The following is a 21,950-nucleotide window of genomic DNA, read 5'->3' on the forward strand; positions in this document are numbered from 1 at the left end:
ATTATGTTCATGCTTGAGATGTAGTGTGTGCTCTTATGTTAATGCTTGAGATGTAGTGTGAGCTATTGCGTTCATGATTGAAATATAGTGTGTGCTATTGTGTAAATGCTTGACATATAGTGTCTGCTATTGTGTTTATGCTTGAGATATAGTGTCTGCTATTGTGTTAATGCTTGAGATATAGTGTCTGCTATTGTGTTTATGCTTAAGATGTAGAGTGTGATATTATGTTCATTATTTCATACTTGAGGTGTAGTGAGTTCTGCTGTGTTCATACTTGAGATATAGTGAGTGCTATTGTGTTCATGCTTGAGATGTAGTGTCTGATATTGTGTTTATGATTGAAATGTCATGCAGACTGTTATGTTCATGCTTGAGAAATAGTGTTCTTTATTTAAGGATTAAAATTCGACCTTTTGCATTTTATTAGGGTATGGTATGCAATGGGGACTCCACCAGCAATTGCTTACGATAACCCAAAAAAGGCAAAATGTCGAATTTTTATACTCATATTTATTTTATTTAAACGTATATTTCTGCTAAAATAAATAAATTATTCAAGAGGATTGTGTTTAATATCTATGTTTTCAAGGAAAAGTATATTTTACCAATGTATTATAACTGTATTTCAGCTAGAAAAATACAACTGGCGTTATGAAAAATTTACAATAACAAGAAAACAACAAAAATATCGCCACCTACAAAGTTCTTATTATATCTCGCGATAATATGCGATACTAGCGTTTGTAAGTCACGTCACGAGCATTCAGTTAATCTACTTGTTGAGCGTTATGTTGAAGGATCAGTTGGTGTATGGACCATAGTTGAATACGGTGTAGGTCAAATCAGCAAGTGCATTGTCATTTCTTTGGAAGTTAACATCGGATGAAACGACAGTGGTGGTGGGTGGAGTAACGTGTTTAGCAATGGGAACTTTCGTGGAAGGAAAGACAGAGGACGCGAGAAGACTTAGTGGTGAACTGACCTCTTTTTTTCTGGACGTTGCTGGGTGCACTACAATATGTTACATTCGGAGCTCCTCGGCCATTTTTATCGGAAACAACCTCGGATATATGCCGGTACATCAGTAGAAGTAGTTCGTATTTTTTTATTATATCATTAATTGAATGTAGTGTTAAAGAGTTGTATTAATTGATCTAAGTTTAAATTGATTGCCAGTGAAGGGTATTATTGCAAACGTTATTAAGATTCCCAAACGTTAAGTAATAAAGATTAACTGCTAAATAAAATTACTACGCGATCTACTTGCAGCGGACTAAAACATACCTCTTTTTGAGTATGTAAACCGTCCAAATACATCCGAGGTTGTTTTCGATAAAAATGGCTGAGGAATTCCGAATGCAATATGTTATTGTTTCATTTCCTCGATTTCATGTTTTGTCAGATGCTTTATTATTACCAAATGTCAATTCCAAATTTCGATAAGTCGTCATCATTGTCATTTTATAATTCTTCAACAGTTCCATGCATCATAAAATCAAAATCTACATTTAAATCAATCAAATTATCGTTGTTTATTTTGTTTTTTTACTGCTGTATTGCAAATTTAAGTTTTGCATGTTGCCAATAATTTTACTACGATTTCATTGTATAAAATAGTTCTGAAGTAAATATGCCCCGCCCATTAGTATTATTACGCCTAATGACAGGACAGTAGTATCGAACAAATGCACGCGATTTCGATGGAAAATGCCATTGCTCTTTACACAGAAATAATGTAAAATTGATGAACAACAACCATCTTTAAGGAATGAAGTGTTAATGTAAATATAGTGCAATGGCATCGGATGTAAACGTAAGTTGTATCTTAATAAGTATTTGTGTTTATTTTTAAAACAGGAAAATACTACTTGCTTTTGTGCTGTTGTTTCATGTTTCTGGTTTGTAATTGTTTGTTTTAGTATTGAATGTCAGAACAAACATTATAAAATTGAATTGCCTTTTGACTGAGAAATATATTTTAGCGTGGTTGTCCTAAAGAAATGTGTTTTAGAATATAAATCACTTTGACAATGTTCTTTAGTACCTCTCCGCTTAAAATATTTCCAAATCAAATGGTTTTTGTTGTGTATTTAAACCCCACGTCTGAAATCAAGGTATTTCCTATCCTTCCAAGATTCGCCGAATAAAAGTCATCCAACATAAAAATATCAAACAATAATTGTCTAAAACGTGGACAAGGTTGCAATATAAGTCATAGGTAATTTCACCCGGGTGTAAGTTTTATTAATAAAATCGTACTTTAAATCAATGTGTTTATGCTTTAGATATCTAATCGAATTCAAATATGCTTTTTTGAAATACTGATGGCCATTTATAAGTTGATAAGAATACGGCCAATTTTGATATAAATAAAGTCACAGTTCATGCCCTTTATCATCTGTAATACTTTCGTAATGTCGGCAGTAAACTAGATTGTATTTTTCCCTGGAATGCTCAAAAAGCTATAAATTATTAAAACAACGTCAAACAACGCCTCCTTTGGTTGGAATTAGATATTGATCCCACTGGATAATAAACACACTTGATGGAAAAACAATCTTGCTTGTTATGTTTAGGTCACATATTCAAACAAAAACGGAATATTAAAAGCATGACCGATATTGGCCCGATTATAAGACTGTAATAATAAAATGATGTTTACTTTTACAGTAAATATGTAACGGCTAAGTTAAAAAGTATCTATCCATTTCACTTAACTATTTAAATATATCACGTGGCTTTCGGCGGTTCCTGGGTCGAATTATCGATGGACTAAGGGTATGTTCCTTCCCATGAGCCAGACAGTGTAAGTTTGAATGTGCTACAGGTGGTTTGGGGCTGTCCCCGAAAGAAATATGCATGTTTTCATACAAAATGTTGCCATTTTGACGATAAGCTTGTAATTGTACATTTCTGTCATTTATATTTGTTTGTTTGTTTCCTTATTAAATCCGAGTCAAGTCTGCTCTATGAGTGGAATTTGGCGTTCTAAACCTCGACATCCGGAATACCGACCGATTTGGATCGGAATCTGGCTTTGCAAAGAAGGCGGAATGACAACTCCTGTATTATTCCATGTTACACACCAAATTTACGGTTGTTTTGTTTATAAGGGACGACGCGATAGAGAGCAATTAAGGTGTAGTAGAATGAGTTTTGCATTATGAAATAAAAGGTATGAACATATAGGACAAGTTGTTTTGGAATGGTGGAGGATATGGCAGTTTTTTTATGGAAAGTTTCGAGAAACATTTATTTTCGAGAATTTCGGACGGCTCGTAGAATAAGGAAGAAATAAATGTACAGCGCTGAAGTCACTAGGTCGATTCTACTTTTTCGGCTGGCTACAGGTTGATAAATAAGACCAGGTTCTGTGTGTATGAAAGTGTCTGAACCTACTAATTTATCATTCCAATGCCACTAGCAGAAAATAAAATTTATGCTTCAATTGATTCATAATATTTATGAAAAATCTACGGCTAAAACGTGTGGGGCGGGAGACGCGATAGACGGATCAACTCTTCGCAATCAACCCAGTGGTCACTAACAGTTAACCTGCCTAGTGTCTCAAAAGATACCCGCCAGTTTAAAGGAAACATACCATCAGCTAATGGACTCTAAAAACAGTGGAGCAAAACTGACTACATGTGTTTTAAAGATTTTATTAAGCAATGGCTTCACGTTAATCGCCATAGTGTCAAATGGACATGTGCGAAGAAAATGTACATTGCCAAAGATCGAAACCGTACTAAATACCAATATTAACTTTATTCTTGATAGCATGACCTATGCGAGCATGCTACCATACAGACATGATTGATTTTGTTGCAGGGCGGTTTCCAACCAAGTACCGAGGAAGCCATAAGTACGAGGCTGTCATCGCTCCTTTTTTTAAAAACAAATCACATTGTTTTAAATGTACCTCCTTATCAAGCTGCACACAGTACAGCACAATGAGCATGTATATTCAATATCTAACAAACATCACCAGTGCTATGATTTAACGGAACTTAACCGCATAGTTCGAGCTGATACATACTGAGAAAAATAAACATAAAGCATATAGCCGAAAACCAAAAATAGGATATGCCTTAGCTTAAACTATTAAGAAAAAAAAGGTTGGGATGAACCTTTCTTACAACAGCGGCTATGGTAGATGCTTTTTCTCCCACCTCAGTTAAACAAAATTTAGAAATGCATTTTTGCTGGAACGCTTTTGTTTGTAGTGAAATAAATGCGTATGGATATGTGATAATTCGTGGTTGTCATGGATATGCGCGCAGTAATTCAGATTATATTAATACTCAAATCGGTCTTTAAATAGTTAAACTGATGAGAGTGAAGGATTATTTCTTCAAGTGTGCGTGAAAACTATTTTATGGTGACATTTGAAAGGAAAAAATAATTTATAAGCATTCTAAATATTGCCACAAGACATAGTTTCTATGATGCTACAGACGACAGTCTTCAACAAGGGAGGTTATTACAATGTGATGACCATTAACAATGAGTTCATTGCACAATCTTATAAAAGTATACATATATAACCTAATTTGCATACGTTCTGTAACAATTGTACTAGTACATGTATATAATTATAAATGTATATTATTATTATGCAAACCTCATGTTACAACTGCACATCAAATTGTAACGTCATTGTCTGGACATCATGGCGTCATATTTTTTCAAGACGCTTAATGTTGTAGTATAAGTTGCTTTTACCTGATAACGACAAACTAAAGTCAAAAGTCGTTGTGGAAGCGGGAGTTTGCTTCATATTTGAAAAAAAGGAAATTAAAGAGATCTACGCACTCTTTTAATAAGATAATTTGTTGTGCATTCGGATATGATAAATAAAAGATTCGTGGCTGAAAAAACGTCCATTGCCGCATTGTTCTGTCGATATTGGTTTAATGAAATTGTGTAAAAATATCCCCAAGTACGTTGAAAAAATAATTTTTCTTTTGCATTTGTAAACCATCAAATGCCACTTGAGCGTATCCGTAAGGCTCTCAGACTGGTCTAATATTTTCTTTATCAGTATCAGACAAAACAGTAACGTCATCGCAGTTGGTACGACATGGCGGTGGTAAGTCAAGGTTTAGCGTGTATCTGTTCCCAAGAGGCTCGGATTTCACATCTAGCTGGGTTCCTCCACTGTTACCATACCTATGCGGCTTTAGTTTTCTATCTCTAAAATCATATACTGTCTGAAATGTCCGACTCGCTCGTAGAGATGTGTGTTGACCAGAGTAAAACGAAGCTGAGCGCGTGTTACCTAGCCCGTGATTACGTCGGACGCGCGTCTGCCTGATGATTGTATGCTTTCGACATAACATAAAGAGCGTGTGTTTAAATGTGTTTCTGAAGTGCCTGGACATGAAGGCGTACACGATAGGGTTGGTACAACTATTAAAGTAGGACATGAGAAAGAATGCGATTCTCATTGGTCGGAGGAACCCCAGATGGAGGTCATCAAGGCAACCGAAGGCCACTAGCAGGTTGTTGACAGTTATTGGTCCCCAACATATCAGATAGAGCAACACTATCGCCACCAACATCTTTATCACCTGAAATGAAAACCCCATTATTTTAACAATTTCAACTGGCATCTAGACATACATAGTTGCTGACACCTGTTTCATTGAGGGGAAACACACATTTTAGGGCCCTCGTAGATACACGGCTCGTAGGGAACGCCAGCAATTAAGAAACATATATTCATTGAGTTTTGTACAATTATTTGCCAAGGCAGGGGCGAAATCAAAATTTGGCCTTTTAGGGCCGCGATTTCGGGGGTTGCAACTTTGGTTATGCGCCCCTTCCCATTGACCATAAGAATATGGTTAAAATGCATTATATGGTGGGCGCTGGGATTCTCCGATACGAAAATAATGTCTTTGTCTAAAAGGCTTCATTCTTGTTCATTTTATGTTTGTTTTCTCCAATATTTACATACACAATTTCACCTTAACAATAAAAGGTGAGACGAGCACCGGGTCAAGATTTTGTTTGCTGTCAATATAAATATGTTTTATGCCAAAACGTTTCAAACTATCTTGAACCTTTGACGTACAAAAAAAACATTTGAAAAGTCTGTGTTTTGATGGGTATATAATTTTATACTTAAATAGTTACTTGTTTCCGTGTGTGGTGTTCCCCTTTAGATGCAGAGCTTTTGTGTGTAAGGCTTCGAAGCATCTTGCCGTTCTTAGATGAAGACAGCGTGTGCATCTCTATGGCAGCCGGAGATTCCAGCGTCGTCGTGCTTTCGAGACGCGGGTGTTCCATGCGGACAGACCTGAATGATAGGTATATGGGCATATCAGTTAATATACATTATAAGAGCGGTTAGAAATCACCACTTTAACGAGATTTGACTATTATGTATCACGCCAATAACGAGATCATATGTAAATGTTTAGATCCACGTCACACAAGATTAAGCAAGCTTTTGCAATGCTAGTTTTAACTTTTTATTTAAACATTGTTATAGCAAGGAAAGCTTTGTTGTTTATTACAGCGAGGAAGGCTTTGTTGTGTATTATAGCGATGAAAGCTTTGTTGTTTATTACAGCGCGGAAAGCTTTGTTTTGTATTACAGCGAGGAAAGCTTTGTTGTGTATTACAGCGAGGAAAGCTTTGTTGTGTATAACAGCGAGCAAAGCTGTGTTGTGTATTACAGCGAGGAAAGCTTTGTTGTGTTTTACAGCGAGGAAAGCTTTGTTGTGTATTACAGCGAGGAAATCTTTGTTGTGTTTTACAGCGAGGAAAACTTTGTTGTGTATTACAGCGATAAAAGCTGTGTTGTGTACTACAACGATGAAAGCTTTGCTGTGTATTACAGCGATGAAAGCTGTGTTGTGTATTACAGCGAGGAAAGCGTTGTTGTGTATTACAGCGATAAAAGCTGTGTTGTGTATTACAACGATGGAAGCTTTGTTGTGTATTACAGCGAGGAAAGCTTTGTTGTGTATTACAGCGAAGAAAGCTTTGTTGTGTATTACAGCGAGGAAAGCGTTGTTGTGTATTACAGCGAAGAAAACTTTGTTGTGTATTACAGCGAGGAAAGCTTTGTTGTGTATTACAGCGAGGAAAGCTTTGTTGTGTATTACAGCGAGGAAAGCTTTGTTGTTTATTACAGCGAGGAAAGCATTGTTGTTTTTTACAGCGAGGAAAGCTTTGTTGTGTATTACAGCGAGGAAAGCTTTGTTGTGTATTACAGCGAGGAAAGCTTTGTTGTGTCTTACATTCCAACTGTAGCCTTTAATTGAACAGGTAGCTTCACAGTTAGGTAACATTACAAATAATGTTTCACAACCGCTTATATGGCTCAAGCAAAAGAAACTATTGACATGCGTAAAGACTGGCTATTTATGTGATGTGGCTTAATCCCGGAGAAATATAGGTTTGTAACGAAAACCTTGAGAAGGATTAAGTCGGCTAAAAGGATAAGGAAATAATGAACTGTTTCACCTGTGCTGGACAACGTTAGGACGCTGTTTGTGGAGTTTCCAGACGCGATGACAGATGCTTGAGTAGGCGAACACCATGAGACAGAGCGGAATCACGAGGATAGCGAGGAACATGTAAACCCCGTACAGCTGCCCGTATACAGGCCGGTCCCAGCTTACCGAGCACCAATAACCAGTCCTGTTGCCATTGCCAACATGCTTGTGAATCTAACAAAACGAGTGAGGTAACTTATTATGTTATGACGGTTCTCTAGTCTTATTAATAGTATAATAATTTTAATCGATCACCCCATTGTATACATACCAGCACTGTAGTGCATTGCCATTTACATGAAATGGATTTGATAACCTTATTAATAGTATAATAATTTTAATCGATACCCCCATTGTATACATACCAGCACTGTAGTGCATTGCCATTTACATGAAATGGATTTGATAATGCTCAGTTATGTATTGTGTAATAATTGGAGACCTTGTCGATCGAAAAACGCGTTTATTGGTAATTGTCACGTTCCAAAAGCGGAAAAATGAGATAGTCTGGGGAGGTATGTTTTGTTAAGCATTGCCATCATTTCTAAGGGGTAGAACGGCCCGAAAGTATGCACTTATCTTTAAAAACAGTGGAAAGATATGTTGGTGAATGAATTATGTACTCAGATACAAACTGATGTTTATATTCACAATAGGGTATACGTTTGCTAATATCGCTTTCAATATTAAGTCTTTCTTATTGCATGAGCATACATTCAAATGTTTTTAAATAGCATAATTTATTGTACTGGTCCGTGTTGTTTCCAATGTATAATTATCATTTACAAACAAACACACATGGCATATTTTCTAACTCGACCCATGATATGTTGCTTAAGTAATGAATAATATGTTAAAACAGCATCTCTTTTAAATATATGATCTATTTGATTTCAGATTTTATGAACACACAATAAATAACATAACAAAATCAACAAGCGTTTATTTCAGGAACAAATAAGCAAAATTATTATTTTTTGTCTAAATATAATGGGAAAGCCAAAATGGACATGTCGTTTGGATTAATTTTTGGGATTACAGAACATGAACGTAAATTCAGTTTCATGCTGTGTACTCTGTTAGATTTGGTGACAGAGTTTTGCATTTAACATTTGCACATTTGTCATCATAGTTTGCGTGACATCGTATTCGTTTTGCTTTTCATGTGACGTTTTCGGAAAGGGCTGAAATTGGTGTAGGAAAACCTCGTGGCCTAATCCATTTGCATGTCATTTTCTTATGAACGTGGGTTTTGTTACATTGCACGGTTTCTATTTCTTTCTTGTTTTCTTCATCCTATATTGTGTACATTTAACATACCTTTAAATTAAATTAATTAAATTGAAATCTTTTAAATATATTTAGTACAAAGAATATAAACTTATATATATATATATATATATATATATATATATATATATATATATATATATATATATATATATATATATATATATATATATATATATATTACGTTCAACTGGCTTTTATTTCCATATCGACCATACATTAAAACACGACTCCTCTTATATTCAGAAAGAATACAAAAGAGTCTATTTAGGAACGATACCTTATTTATGTTTTCAATATTATTCGAAAGGCATGCTTATCTGATAAAAGTGTTAGTATTATTTAAGCAAATATAATATTATCTAGAAAATGCGAAGCTTCCTGTAATTGTCTAAGAGAAAACTGTACTACTGACAGCTTACCTAGAAACGTCTAAATTCCGCTAGATTAATTCGCGTAAAACAAGACCTAATACATCTGTTTCGTTATTTATGAGTAATTATTGTTGCAAAACAAAAACAGAAAAGAGGCAAAAGTGTGTAACAGACATATGTGATGAATACCAGAGGGATATCAAATCCATAAACTATGGTTTCTGTCACGATATCAATAATCTCCAGCATTTTCTGCCATAAAACATCGAAGCTAAACCACGGCGACAGTGCTCAGTACAAAATGTATTTTTAAGACACTATTGAAATTAAACATGCAAGCATGTTTTCGAATCACAATGTGAACTATCTTTTTCAATTAATTATCAAAACGCTCAACTGCAATTGCAAAGATGTGTCAAGATAAATTAATTTTTGTCAACTACTATGTGTCCGAATCTTACAATATTACATATAAACAGTTATTATGATTGACACAACAGATCGGCATATACATTTTTGAGATTAGCAGTGAATTTATGTTTTGTTTGAAAAGACCGTTTTTACACCTCCACCCCATTTGTTTTATAATTGCGGCCTATACATTCGACATTAAAATGTTGTTTTAAAGGACTGTACAGTTACAGTACTCTTACGTAGTAGAAAGGTTTGATCATGCGTTCTTATCTGCTTGCTAAAAGTGTTAAAGGCAAAAACATATTTATTTACTTGTTTTATATTATGCTAAAATATTCAGCCATAAGGGCTATGTTCCAAATAAAATCCTAAAAGTGTACAATGAAGATAAAATTGTACTTAATATTTTGCGTAATAGTAACCAGAAAATGATTAGGCAAAAGGCGTTTATATTGTTTACACTTGCCTTTGCTTTTATACAATATACAATCGTTATTAATATAAATCTTTACGTTATAATCTCCTTTCTATTATTTCTACCAAAAAACTGTTTAGGGTTTTAAAACATATGCCTGAATTCTATTTTTGGAATAAACCTAATAACGGACTAGACATTTAAAAGGTAATGCTAATAGTGAAAAGGTGGTTCAGGTGGGTGGGAAGGTCAAAAACTAAAACGATTCAAAATGTCATGTTTTGTTTAATTTTTAAAAAATAAGCCTTTTAAGAGAGAAAAATATACATCGGTCATCTTTTGTGACATTATTTCGGGGAAATAGGAAGTTGACAAAGTTTACCGAAAGAAAGTTTTTGGACCAATACACATTTGGATTGTTTTCGGAAACATCTGACAATAGCCTATTTCTTTGGGTCATAATGTCTACATAATCAACAATGTCTTGTGAGTTATTGGTGATATATTTTAAAATAAGAAAGATATTCAATAATTTTTTTTACAAATAATGGAATAAATTCCTGGTTACAACAATGCAACTTTCTTTCTTAAAATAGCTGAATTCACCACAAAGCCTCAAGACATCAATACTTAAATATTTCTTAATATTTGCTACACAAGTTGCAACGGGTGTATGTATTATGCTTGCTAAATATTGAACCCCAAAACTAATTATAATATGATCTTATGCTTTGGTCTGTGATAGACCATTTACTTTCAATTTTGACACAGTTAACTTTAACAGCACTTTAACAAAATATACTTTGTAATTAAATTTGTAATATGTATTTTGGTGTTTGCAGTGAGCAAACACAAAAAGAAATTAGGTCTAGCTTCCTTTTCGAAGCATGCATGTTTTTAAATATGTTATAAGTAGTGGAAATTAAGAAATACATGTTATTACTTATAAACAAGGCAATGAAATACTATTGTTATGCCTAAGAAAATCAAAGTCGTTTGTTTGATAACTAATTGTTAAAAATGCTTTTAAGTGAACATAATGCAATTCAGTTATGTTTGCGTTCTGAAATGTATGGAGTTTATATGAATATTACGAATTATTGATATTTAAAATTCCATCAAATAAACACTGAAAATGGAGAAAAATATACCAATGAATTTAAAATATGTTTGTTTACGTCTTTATATATCTATCTATCCATCATTTTGTTTGTCTGTCTCTCTTAATTCATCATTATGATACATATATGTTTAAGAGATTTCCAACACACGCTGTTTTCATTATGATGTAGCAAAAACACTACGTTGTATTTCTTGTAACTTTATATCAATCAAACGTAATGGTTATTCGTTCGTTTTACATTCGAAATTGAAGTGGACACCTACCCTGCCTTCTATGATAGGAGTAGCCATGATCGCACTTAGTAACCAGATGACAGCGATGATCTTCTTCGCCAATGTCACAGTGCTGACACACTTGGCCCGGATTGGATGGATGATGGCGTAGTATCTGAAACGCAGAATATTAGAATCATTCAATAAACCATATCGCGATAATCTAAGTCTGAATTAGTGAATATGTTGAATATCATTGCATATTTTCTAGATGCTTCATTATGATTGGTATGAATCTGATTAATTTAATTAACGACTTGATTAATATTTTCACGTAATGTATTATGATTTACAACACCGTGCCTGAAAGCTAAAAATAATTTAATTGTGACCAACCATTAAACGTGTGCTTACTATCAATTATTATCCTAAATAGCAAAACCATTCACTGTAAATCTGTTGTATAATAAAGCTTGAATTTATAATGGTAGATGTATATTCTTGACATTATTATTTTGTAAATCATTAACAATATTCGCGCTTTCCTTATGCAATTTTATTTCGTGACTCCATTGTTTTGGGTGCGAGAGGTTACGGAATGTTGGCAGACTTTCTTCGAATGACAATATTAATATATATTCCTAAATCTCTTCATTGATTTACCCTGTCCTTTTTGCCATTGTGGTAAAGATGCAACAACACGTTGATTAAGCTTCTAACCCTGCTCTACATATTAAGGATACACTAAACAAAACAATGTTTTGATACATATAGTGGCATGTTGCATCAATAGATGTGACTTGTAGATATGCAAATAGCCGACCTTTCTAGACTGAGGACGGTAAGGTTCATGACGGAACACAGGATGGACACGTTCTGTACATAGTGGACCAGCTTACACAACGCAGCTCCAAACTTCCACGTGTACGAGAAAAATGCGGCGCACTGAAACAAAACAATATAAATGCTACCACGGGTAATATACTGTGTACTAGTGTGCGATGCGTTTTAAAGATAGTTAAATAGTAACTACCACTGTACATAATGGAACATAACAGGATGAACTGTTTGCAGTGCATTTTATACATCATCAAACCGTCAGTAGAGAAGATAACCGTCTCCGTATCCTCAGCTTTTTCGAGGTCATTAACCCTAAGACATTATCACAGTGAACGTTTTTATTCGGCCTGTTTTAGCCGTTTTGTTGCAAATGACGTTGTTTCTCCATCACACAACTAGTTCAAAACGATTTCTTTCATCAGGTCTAGATCATACTGCAGTTATACGATGTACTTCCAGGACAACAAAGGGAATTTCAAGCGAATCTTTAATAAAGGATGTGTTTAGATTGTCCCACAATACAAACATTTCGGTAAACTGAAGAGAAACCGTTATAACGACCACGTTTAATATCATCCGACGATGATAAAGTATACATCACTGATGACAGAGTGGTTCAGATATAGCGTCTGCCAAAACGCCATCGCCTCCCAAGAGACAAATAGGAAAAAATTGAGGTTTCTGTCAAAGGACGTTTAGGAAGCGGTCTACCGCATAAGAAAGTGGATCATTTGTATATATAAAAGATGAAATAGAACTGTGACATCTTATAGACATAGGACGTGTCGAATATGCAAATGAAACACACATTCACAAGGTTTGAAGCTTTGAATTGGCGTGGGGTTTTTATATGTTGATTTATGGCGTGAATTATGCCTGTTATGATATGAGTGTACTTATACATAAAATCAACTAATGTGCCGAATGTCTGCTTGAAGTTATGTATTGACACAGTAATAATAAATCGACACATTAGGTTAGATTCATTATGCATAAGTTTTAACATACCCTAGCAATACATAGAGCGTTATTGATCACAGATTACTTAACATCATGACATGTATTAATAAAATCTGGTTATATAAGGTGACCCGAAAGCCACAAAACTAACTACACGCAGACGGAGTATCAGAACGATAATATACCTCGGTTTGATTTCGTATCCGCTTAAATAGCCCTAAGCCTATCATCTGTGTTGCTTTCCTAGCAATGCGATCTTGATTTGGTGACATTTCCGGATAATACCTTATTACTGTCAATTATCACGAATGCCTTACAACGATTAATGATTTTTGGTCAATTTCAAGCAATTGATTGACATTTCGGAATATTCTACAAGAACAACGTTGGTACTCGCCAATACAAAGCTATATTGGTACTGATTACGAGTGTTATCATAACATCGTATACATTTCGTGGTTTCCAATAAGCGTTTGTTTTGACATACACCCCTGAATCTTGCTCCTGATTTGCTGCGATGTGCTGTTGTTAACGAATATATTGTTGTTGTCTTGAAATTTTGGTGTTGAGGAATGCATGGATATTTGTAAAGTGAGGGAATGGAATTTAATCCAATTTATTGATAACTTGAGAAAAGTGTCAGAGTATCGCCATTCAAACTACGTTCAATCCCCAACAACGCCTGATAATCCAAACACATTTCGGCTATATCGTTTCATTTAAAATGCACAAGATATTCAACTTAAGACAATACAGTTTTCTATCCAAAGATACATAATTTCATTCCTCATGGTTTTTGTTCACAATTATAAAGTAAAACAAAGACATGTAGGAAGACATAAATTGGACAAATTAGGCTGACTATTTAAAGAGTATCTACGTACACTCGATCCCCTACCGATTATATAATCTTGTTGTTTTTTAACATCTCATTCACAAGACGTTATAACCCTCAACAGTAAAAACTTTTCTCCATTGTCTGTATTCACTGATTGACAGCAAACTCAATATGATCTCTAAATATGATATTTTTGGATATAAAAAAGTATGTATAATTTTCATATGTGTTTGTGTATAATACTGATACATTGATTAGATAAATTGTCATAATTAAATAGTTTGAAACAGATCGAAAAAACAAAATATGTAATTTTGTCGCAATGTTCTGGGTGTCTTTAATAAATACATGCGCCTGTTCTGAGATGTCCTTCTACGTTATTGAGTTTAATTCGTTTAAAATAAGCCTTTTGAAATACATTTATTTATTGATAGCAACTACTTTCTTTCGCCTTAAAGTGCAAATTTGACACGTAATTATTAACAAGATGGAAACTGAAGATTCAATATTTATATGAAAAACTACATAAACAAGCTCAATAGCTTTAAACATAACCCCCATCTCATGGCACAGGAATAACTCCAAAGATATGTAAACTAAAGACTACCGTTCGCAGTCTCTGTAAAACTGAAAATGTTGACAACATTAAATGGAAGTGCGGGGCGATTTTTTACAGCTTCCACATGGCACTCACACAAATATCAATATTTATATGAAAAACTCAGGCCCAGGTTCCTTAAATTTAGCCAAGATCATACTTAAAACACGTGGACAAAGGTCAATAGCCACTGAACGAGATCAATACAACCGCAAAAGACATCAAACCCACAGAATAAATAACGATATATGTTTATGTAACCACCTTGGTACATTCAGAAAAAAACTGAGAACTCACTCGGAAATGTAATACCTTATTCAAACGTGCTTAAAATATTTCAGTAGAGTAAGAAGGATAATGATTAAACTTTTGGATTTTGACAAAAATGCGGAGTTTTAATATATATTCTGTCTCACGTGTTAAGTAGGCCAAAGTTATAAAAATACAAAATTTTATCACAGTGAACACAATAGTTTGTACAGAGCTTTAACAGGGGAAAATGAAAATACTTATAACATGAATTCAAGCTGCCTATCAATCATTCACAGCTATTCAATGCCTCCCTTCCTTGTCAGAAGAACATAATGGAGTGTCCTCGATTAAGCCATTCGGACTGACAATGCATGATTGCGATCTTCGAAAACCTTCAAATATCCATTCGCTTTTGAAGTAAAGTTTTTTTCAACGGGAGAAAATGGTCCATCATTCAAAATTTGAAAGACAAAAATAATCTTCCTGACAACAAAATACACGTATTTCGTCTTGTCTCTTTGTTGATACTGTTGCTGACAACGGTTACCAAACTTTATAAATTACAGAATTATCCATTTATATCATTGTGGTAATTTGCTACGATGTGATTTAAGGTTTGGTGTGAAAAGATACTTATTGTTTTTCCACATTGTGTGGGTATTACCGAATAGTTTTTGTGTGACCAGCAGTTGTTGTGTGACCAAATAGTTTAGTACTATGTCCTCAAATATGTTTCTGGGAGACAATGTCGTCTTTGCGGACGTTGTCTTTCCGGACTTTATATCTAAATCAATCTGTCGTGAGCGCTTTAAGCTCTTCTAATCTAAATTCCTCTTTCCTCGGCTAATCCTTAAGTTAGGCATTTAGTTTTCAATTAGGTATTGTCATTAACGCGTTGCATATAATTTTCTTACGTCACGATTCCTGGTTTATAACAAAATACGATGCCAACTGAAGTAATACGCCCAACAAATAACACACAATATCACTAGTCAAAACACAAGTTGTTTTGCTGTGATATATATATATATGATCACATCATCGGTATAGACGGTATACGCTTCTATAGTAATTCTTTTTCGAGCACATTAAATATTTTTTGTTACAAATGAAGTTGCTTCTTCATCACACATCAAGTTTAAATTTACTTCATCAGGGCTGTATTATATTGCGTTAATACGATATATTTCCAGGACAACAAAGGAAATTTCAAGCGATTCGTGAATAAAGGATGTGCTAAGATTGTCCAGCAACACAAGAATTTGCGGTAAAGTGGAGAGAAACCATAATTACGACCGTTTTCAATATCATCAGACGGTGATATTAACCACACAGCACTGATGACAGAATGGTTCAAATATAGCGTCCGCAATAACGACATCGCTCCCCAGAGCTCATAGGCGAACAGATTTGAGTTTTTATGAAACAGGACGAGTTAGAAGCGCTTTGCAAAAAAGTAAATCATTTGTACGTATTAAAGATGAAATAGGATTATGACATTTTATAGACACACGACCTCTCGAATATGCAAATGAAATAAGCAATTGCACAAACATACAAACAAAACATAACAAAAAGAAACTACATAACATAGCTGTAGCAGAAAGCAAACCCACAGGATATACTTGTATTTTATATAAAACAGTTAAGTCAATTAATTCAATTCATAATTGGCCAACACATGAACTTTGAATAGTCGTATTTAAAGCCAGAAGAACGACTTTTTCGTTAATGTGTATAAACGGACATGCAGCGATTTGCTCTATCTTTGTGAAAAGTATTTTTAGTGCTATAATTTAGAAAGATATGTGGATTTAAAGTATGCTTGCACTGTAGATGCACTCTGAAAATACAGTCTATATATGGTAATGGAACTCCCAGCCACTGCCGTTACGAAATGTTTATAATTATATTTAAATAAGTTAAACGTAGATAAATCAGCAACATGATTGTTGCTTTCATTAGTTTTACAAAGTGAAGTGATGTATTATCTGTCTCCTACTAGCTTGCATTGACAATTCTCGATTATTGGACCATCTGTTGTCTAGCCCCACTAACAAATTTAGTCATGTCACAAACATACAAACAAAATACAGCAAAAAGAACTTACATTAGATAACTCTAGCAGAAAGCAAACCCAAAGGATATAATTGTATTTGACATAAAACTGCTTAGCCAGTTTGAATGTATGGTGACTTTTTTATATAATTATATACGAAATAAGGTCTCAACCATCATTCCATCGATGCCTTTGCATTGACGAGTTCAAATCAACAAACGTGTCCGCGAAGACAGTGTTTAAATATATACTATATTTTTAACTACTTATCTTTCTACAGGATCGCCCAATCACGTGATACCTAAGAAGCCGTTTAATATTTTAGACACTGTTTAGCGAATGCGTTGTTGCCTTCAATGATTAGATTCTAGAGAAGAATAAGGGTATTTAGAATGCCGACGGCTTCAAAGACAACAATTGGTAAGAATTATTAAGTATAAAGGTTCAGTATTTAGCAGGAATAAAGCACGTGTCCTCAAATAAATTATTCCTTCGTAAAATTGACACAATTCCTCATTTCACCCAAACACGTTGCAAAGCATGTACGTTTAATTTTGGAAACTATTTTAACTCAAAACTCAACAACCAAAGTAATTTTTAAACGTTTTTTTTTTATTTTGGCTTTCCATGTCCACTTTGTTTTGTGAAAAGCTTTTGATCAAAATCAGTATATGCTTGTTAGAAAATAATAATCGTTCATTAATTCAAGGCCCCGGAAAAACAACAACAATATAATAATAGATAAGACTCAATAGTCTAGAGTGGTGAAGAAACGACATTTATTTAGAGATTTTTTTTGTCATTTTGATTGGTTGACCGGATGATGTCTGTTGAGGTAATGAGCGAACTACCTTATACATAAAACATCTTGTATATACCCAACGCTACAAGTATGTTTCATAAGACTGATTAACAATCGACATCATCAACAGAAAACAGTAAACAATTACAAAAGGAACATCAGAGTCAATCCCTGAAGAACATTTACATCTACAACGGAAACACAACACAAACGCTGAAAACGATGTGAAAGAGTGAGGTGACAATTATTAAAGTCAATGTCATTGAAAAAAAAGGGCTTGTTTAAATAAATTTCCGGAAGAAAATAGCCAAAAAATAATAATTTAAGTTGATACATTTGTTACTAAAGAGCGATCTTTCAAGCAGAAATTGCATTTATTAAATGCACATAACAGATTATATCCATTATTCATAAATTTGAAAATCCCCTAGGAAAAACTAAAGCGGTATTTTTTCTACTTAATGTCGTGTTATGTCAGCAATTAAATCAAAGCAATTAAAATAACTACACACAGACGGGGTATTAGAACGATAAAAAACGTCGGCTTGACTTTGTATCCGGTTAATGCCTTATAACTGTCAATTACAACGAATGCCTAACAACGATTAATTATTTTTGGTCAATTCTGAGCAATTGATTGACATTTCGGAATATTCTACAAGTAAAAGAATGTACTTGCCAATATTAACATAGCTAATAATAACGAGTGGATACATAACATCGTATACATTTCGTGGTTATAATGAGGCGTCCGTTTTGACATAAACCTTTTGAATCTTGCTCCTGAATCGCTGGCATGTTTTTTTTTTGCATTTTTGGTGTTGACGATTGCATGAATATTTGTAAAGTCAGGAAAGGGAATTGAATTATTCTGAAACTCACTCGATGCCATACAGCATAGCGTATGGATTTTGCACAGCTTTTATATAAAATTTACTTTTTGCTAAAACACATTCAAGTACGATACCGCCTCTTCTTTCGTTTTGAATTTAAAAACTGTGAAAAAAACTTGTAAAAGTGTCCGATATGGTTGAATCTACTAAGAAATTCTATTTTCTCATAAAATATTCGCATGCCTTGACATGGCTTATGTGGCTAATATCTTCGTTTTGTAATTAATAACTGTTGAGATTAGTGTGAGATTATCGCCGTACAAATTATGTTAAACCCCCAACAACGCCGTGTTATCCAAACACATTGCGGGTAGAATCGTTCGATCAAAAACTGAACAAGATACTCCACCTAGAATGTAAATTTGATATAAAATAATTTGTTGAATAATGATGGCGGAAGTGTAACTTATGATAACTTATAAAAATGTACAATTAGTTGAGATTTAACAAATTCATGGCCCCTTGAGCATGTAAATCTCAGCAAAAATTGGGAAATACAGGGGCAAGCCGTCACCCTTTACAAAGATAATAAAATAAATCATTAGTTACAGTTTCCCCATCATTCTTTAAAGCCTGGGATTATTTTGTTTTAAAAGTGAGGGGCGTTTTCAAATGATCGTGTCAAAACAACGCACCCTGCCCCTTGTTGGGACGGTCAGAAAAATGTCAGAACTTACTGGGGAATGTAATACCATGTTCACAGGTGATTTAAGTAGCTAATTAGAGTAAGAAGTAAAGCATGACCTAGGATATTTTGATTTAGACAAAAAATCCGAAGTAATGTCATACATTCTGACCCACGGAAAAAATGCCTTAATTGCCCTAGTTTTATAACTCCAAAAACATATCACAGTAAACACATCATTTTGTACAGAGCTATAGGAAGGGAAAATAATAATACTTATAACATGAATTCAAGCTGTCTATCAATCTTTTTCTTCTTTCCTTGTCAGAAGAACATAACGGAGTGCCCTCGATTAAGCTATTCGAACTGACAATACATGATTGCGATTCATCTTCGAAAACCGTCAAATATTCATTCGCTTTTGAAGTGAAGTTCTTTCAACGGGGGAAAATGGTTCATCGCTTAATATTGGGAGGACAACATTAATCTTCCTGACAACTGAATACACACTAAAACCATCCAAAGAGGAACGCAATTCAATGTTTGCGGATTGCAAAAAGGCTCGAACAGGGTTTGAAACGACGTGATTTGTTTTGGTTTGAAAGTAATAACATATTAACTCATGTTTTGTTATTCGAAGGCATTATATAGGTTATTGCCAACATCAAGTTGATCATACTTGCAAAAATATATTTAACACCTTTTCTTCATTTGCTATATTTAATGACTGTGTATAACAAAGTGTGTATACATATGGAACGAGTTTCAAACGCTGCAGTTGCAAAATACCCTTTTTCGGGCCCATACACCATACACATTTTATGTTTTTCCTAGTTAATCATCATAAAATGTTTTAAGAAGGCATTGAGCGTTCTATAGTTATAAGGCATTTCTTCTTACCACTCACGCAAGATGGTTGATCAAATCGTGGTTATATATGGAGAAACGCTACTACCGAGTGCATACACGAATTGTTTATGCACATGATTTTGTTGAAAGCAATACTATTTTATGAAACATGCATTTTAAAGCAAGAGTTTAACACTAAACCTCCGAAACATGTAAAGGGCATTTATTCCTAATGTTGATTCTCAACACATTTATGAATAACCATATGCATGAAACGTAAATGAGAATGACCTTATACAAACTGTTTGAAGTTTACAATCCCAGTAGCAGAAACTATTATTCGAATCCATTCTGTCAGATTTATTTTGTCTCCTTTTCCGTAAGCTGATAAATCCGCCATCACCAATACCATTGTTAAAAGTGTCCGAGGCGGTTAAAAATGCGACAAAATTAAGAAACAAGAGAAATGATCCACGACTTATAGATCAAAATCAAGAGTTCAGCTAACTTTTGCATGTGATAAAACCTTTTCCGTCAAGTCAAATCAGAAAATTTCCGGTTGAAAATTGTTACAATTATTGCAATTTGCAGAATGTTATATGTTATATGGGAGAACTCTTTACATCTCAAGACAAATTTCACTCTTATAGAACGAGACTTAGAGAAAAAGGTGCTGTTCCAAAGGTTAAAAAAGACATTTTATTACTTAGGTTGTAGTCTCTGGAACAAATTGCCTGCAAGTATCACCCAAAATTTTCATTTAGCAAATTTTAAGGTTGCTGTTAAGCGTCATATGCTTGGTAATTTAGTATTGTGACATCTTCATTTTTAAATATTGTGTGTAGGTGATTTCATTTTATAATAATATTTTACAAGTAAATCGATGGAGGATTTAAAAATTGTGGTTTTGTTTTAAGGCCATTTCCGCAAGTGCATAATTATATAAAATCTTATTGTGTAACTTTTAAAATAATCTTTTAAATTTTATTAAATGTGCATACATTAAATTGTGATATTTTTCCAAACTCTGCGATATGCTTTGTATGTAAGTATTGGTATACTTGTGATAAAATACGAACAAATACTTACTGTGATACTTATTTAAAGCAATATGATTATATACATGTGTAGTCTTAATTATTTTTTATGTAAGTTAAAAATGCCTCTATATGTCATGCCACCGACATTAAAGACCTCAATGGAAATATGGGTTCTCTGTGACCCTTCTTGGAGTTATCCTTGGTGGTGGTGTGCAAGGCATGGACCAGTCCTATTTGCATGTATGTAATCTTTTTATATTTACTGTACATGTTGTTTTTATTGTCCATGTTATGCACTAATTGCCGAAATAAATCTATCTATCTATCGAGAAGTTTAGAGTAGTGAAATACAAAACTCCGCTCATACAACTTATGTATCACACGCGACAATATACACGAGCAGTTCAAGCATTTGACAAAAGAGGCTGCGATTTATTTCACTGTATTTTAGCCCGCACTCAGTTTCCAGTCAAACCAAAACGTCATAGCACAAAGGGATGTGACAAAATTTCAACGACGTCATTGTTGAAAGGATATAATGTTCGCATACAATTTGTCGCAATTTTCAGAAGAACTACAAATAACTGCCATTTTTTATCGTTTGTTGCAATGAAGTTCGCCCCTTGAAAACCATAAGTAAATGGCTAATTGACTAATAGCTACCTACCTCGTGAAAAATAGCTTTCTCTACTCACTCTGTGAGATATTTTGCGATCTTACACTGAATCAGAACAGTATCCTATACATTATTTCAAGATAATCCTAACAGCAATACATATATGTCTTAAAATGATAGTAAAAAGCATAGGTAAAGTGTACAGAAATAATATGATAAGCAATATGGGCGCAAAA

At 34.0% G+C, this 21,950-nt stretch overlaps 1 protein-coding gene across 1 annotated transcript in view; it reads right to left on the bottom strand.

Annotated features, from left to right (window-relative positions):
• Positions 1-5,018: 5,018 nt before the first annotated feature.
• LOC128213811 (neuropeptide Y receptor type 2-like) overlaps positions 5,019-21,950 on the bottom strand; it is a 50,904-nt gene continuing 33,972 nt past the window's right edge. The window contains exons 3-7 of the mRNA XM_052919867.1: positions 12,166-12,287; positions 11,394-11,517; positions 7,483-7,688; positions 6,145-6,307; positions 5,019-5,576 (exon numbers count right to left, since the gene is read on the bottom strand). Of these exons, the coding sequence (XP_052775827.1) occupies positions 5,019-5,576; positions 6,145-6,307; positions 7,483-7,688; positions 11,394-11,517; positions 12,166-12,287 (1,173 nt within the window). The remainder of the gene's footprint in view (positions 5,577-6,144; positions 6,308-7,482; positions 7,689-11,393; positions 11,518-12,165; positions 12,288-21,950) is intronic.

This window comes from Mya arenaria, chromosome 13 (assembly GCF_026914265.1).
Source record: "Mya arenaria isolate MELC-2E11 chromosome 13, ASM2691426v1".
Classification (NCBI taxonomy): Eukaryota; Metazoa; Mollusca; class Bivalvia; order Myida; family Myidae; genus Mya; species Mya arenaria.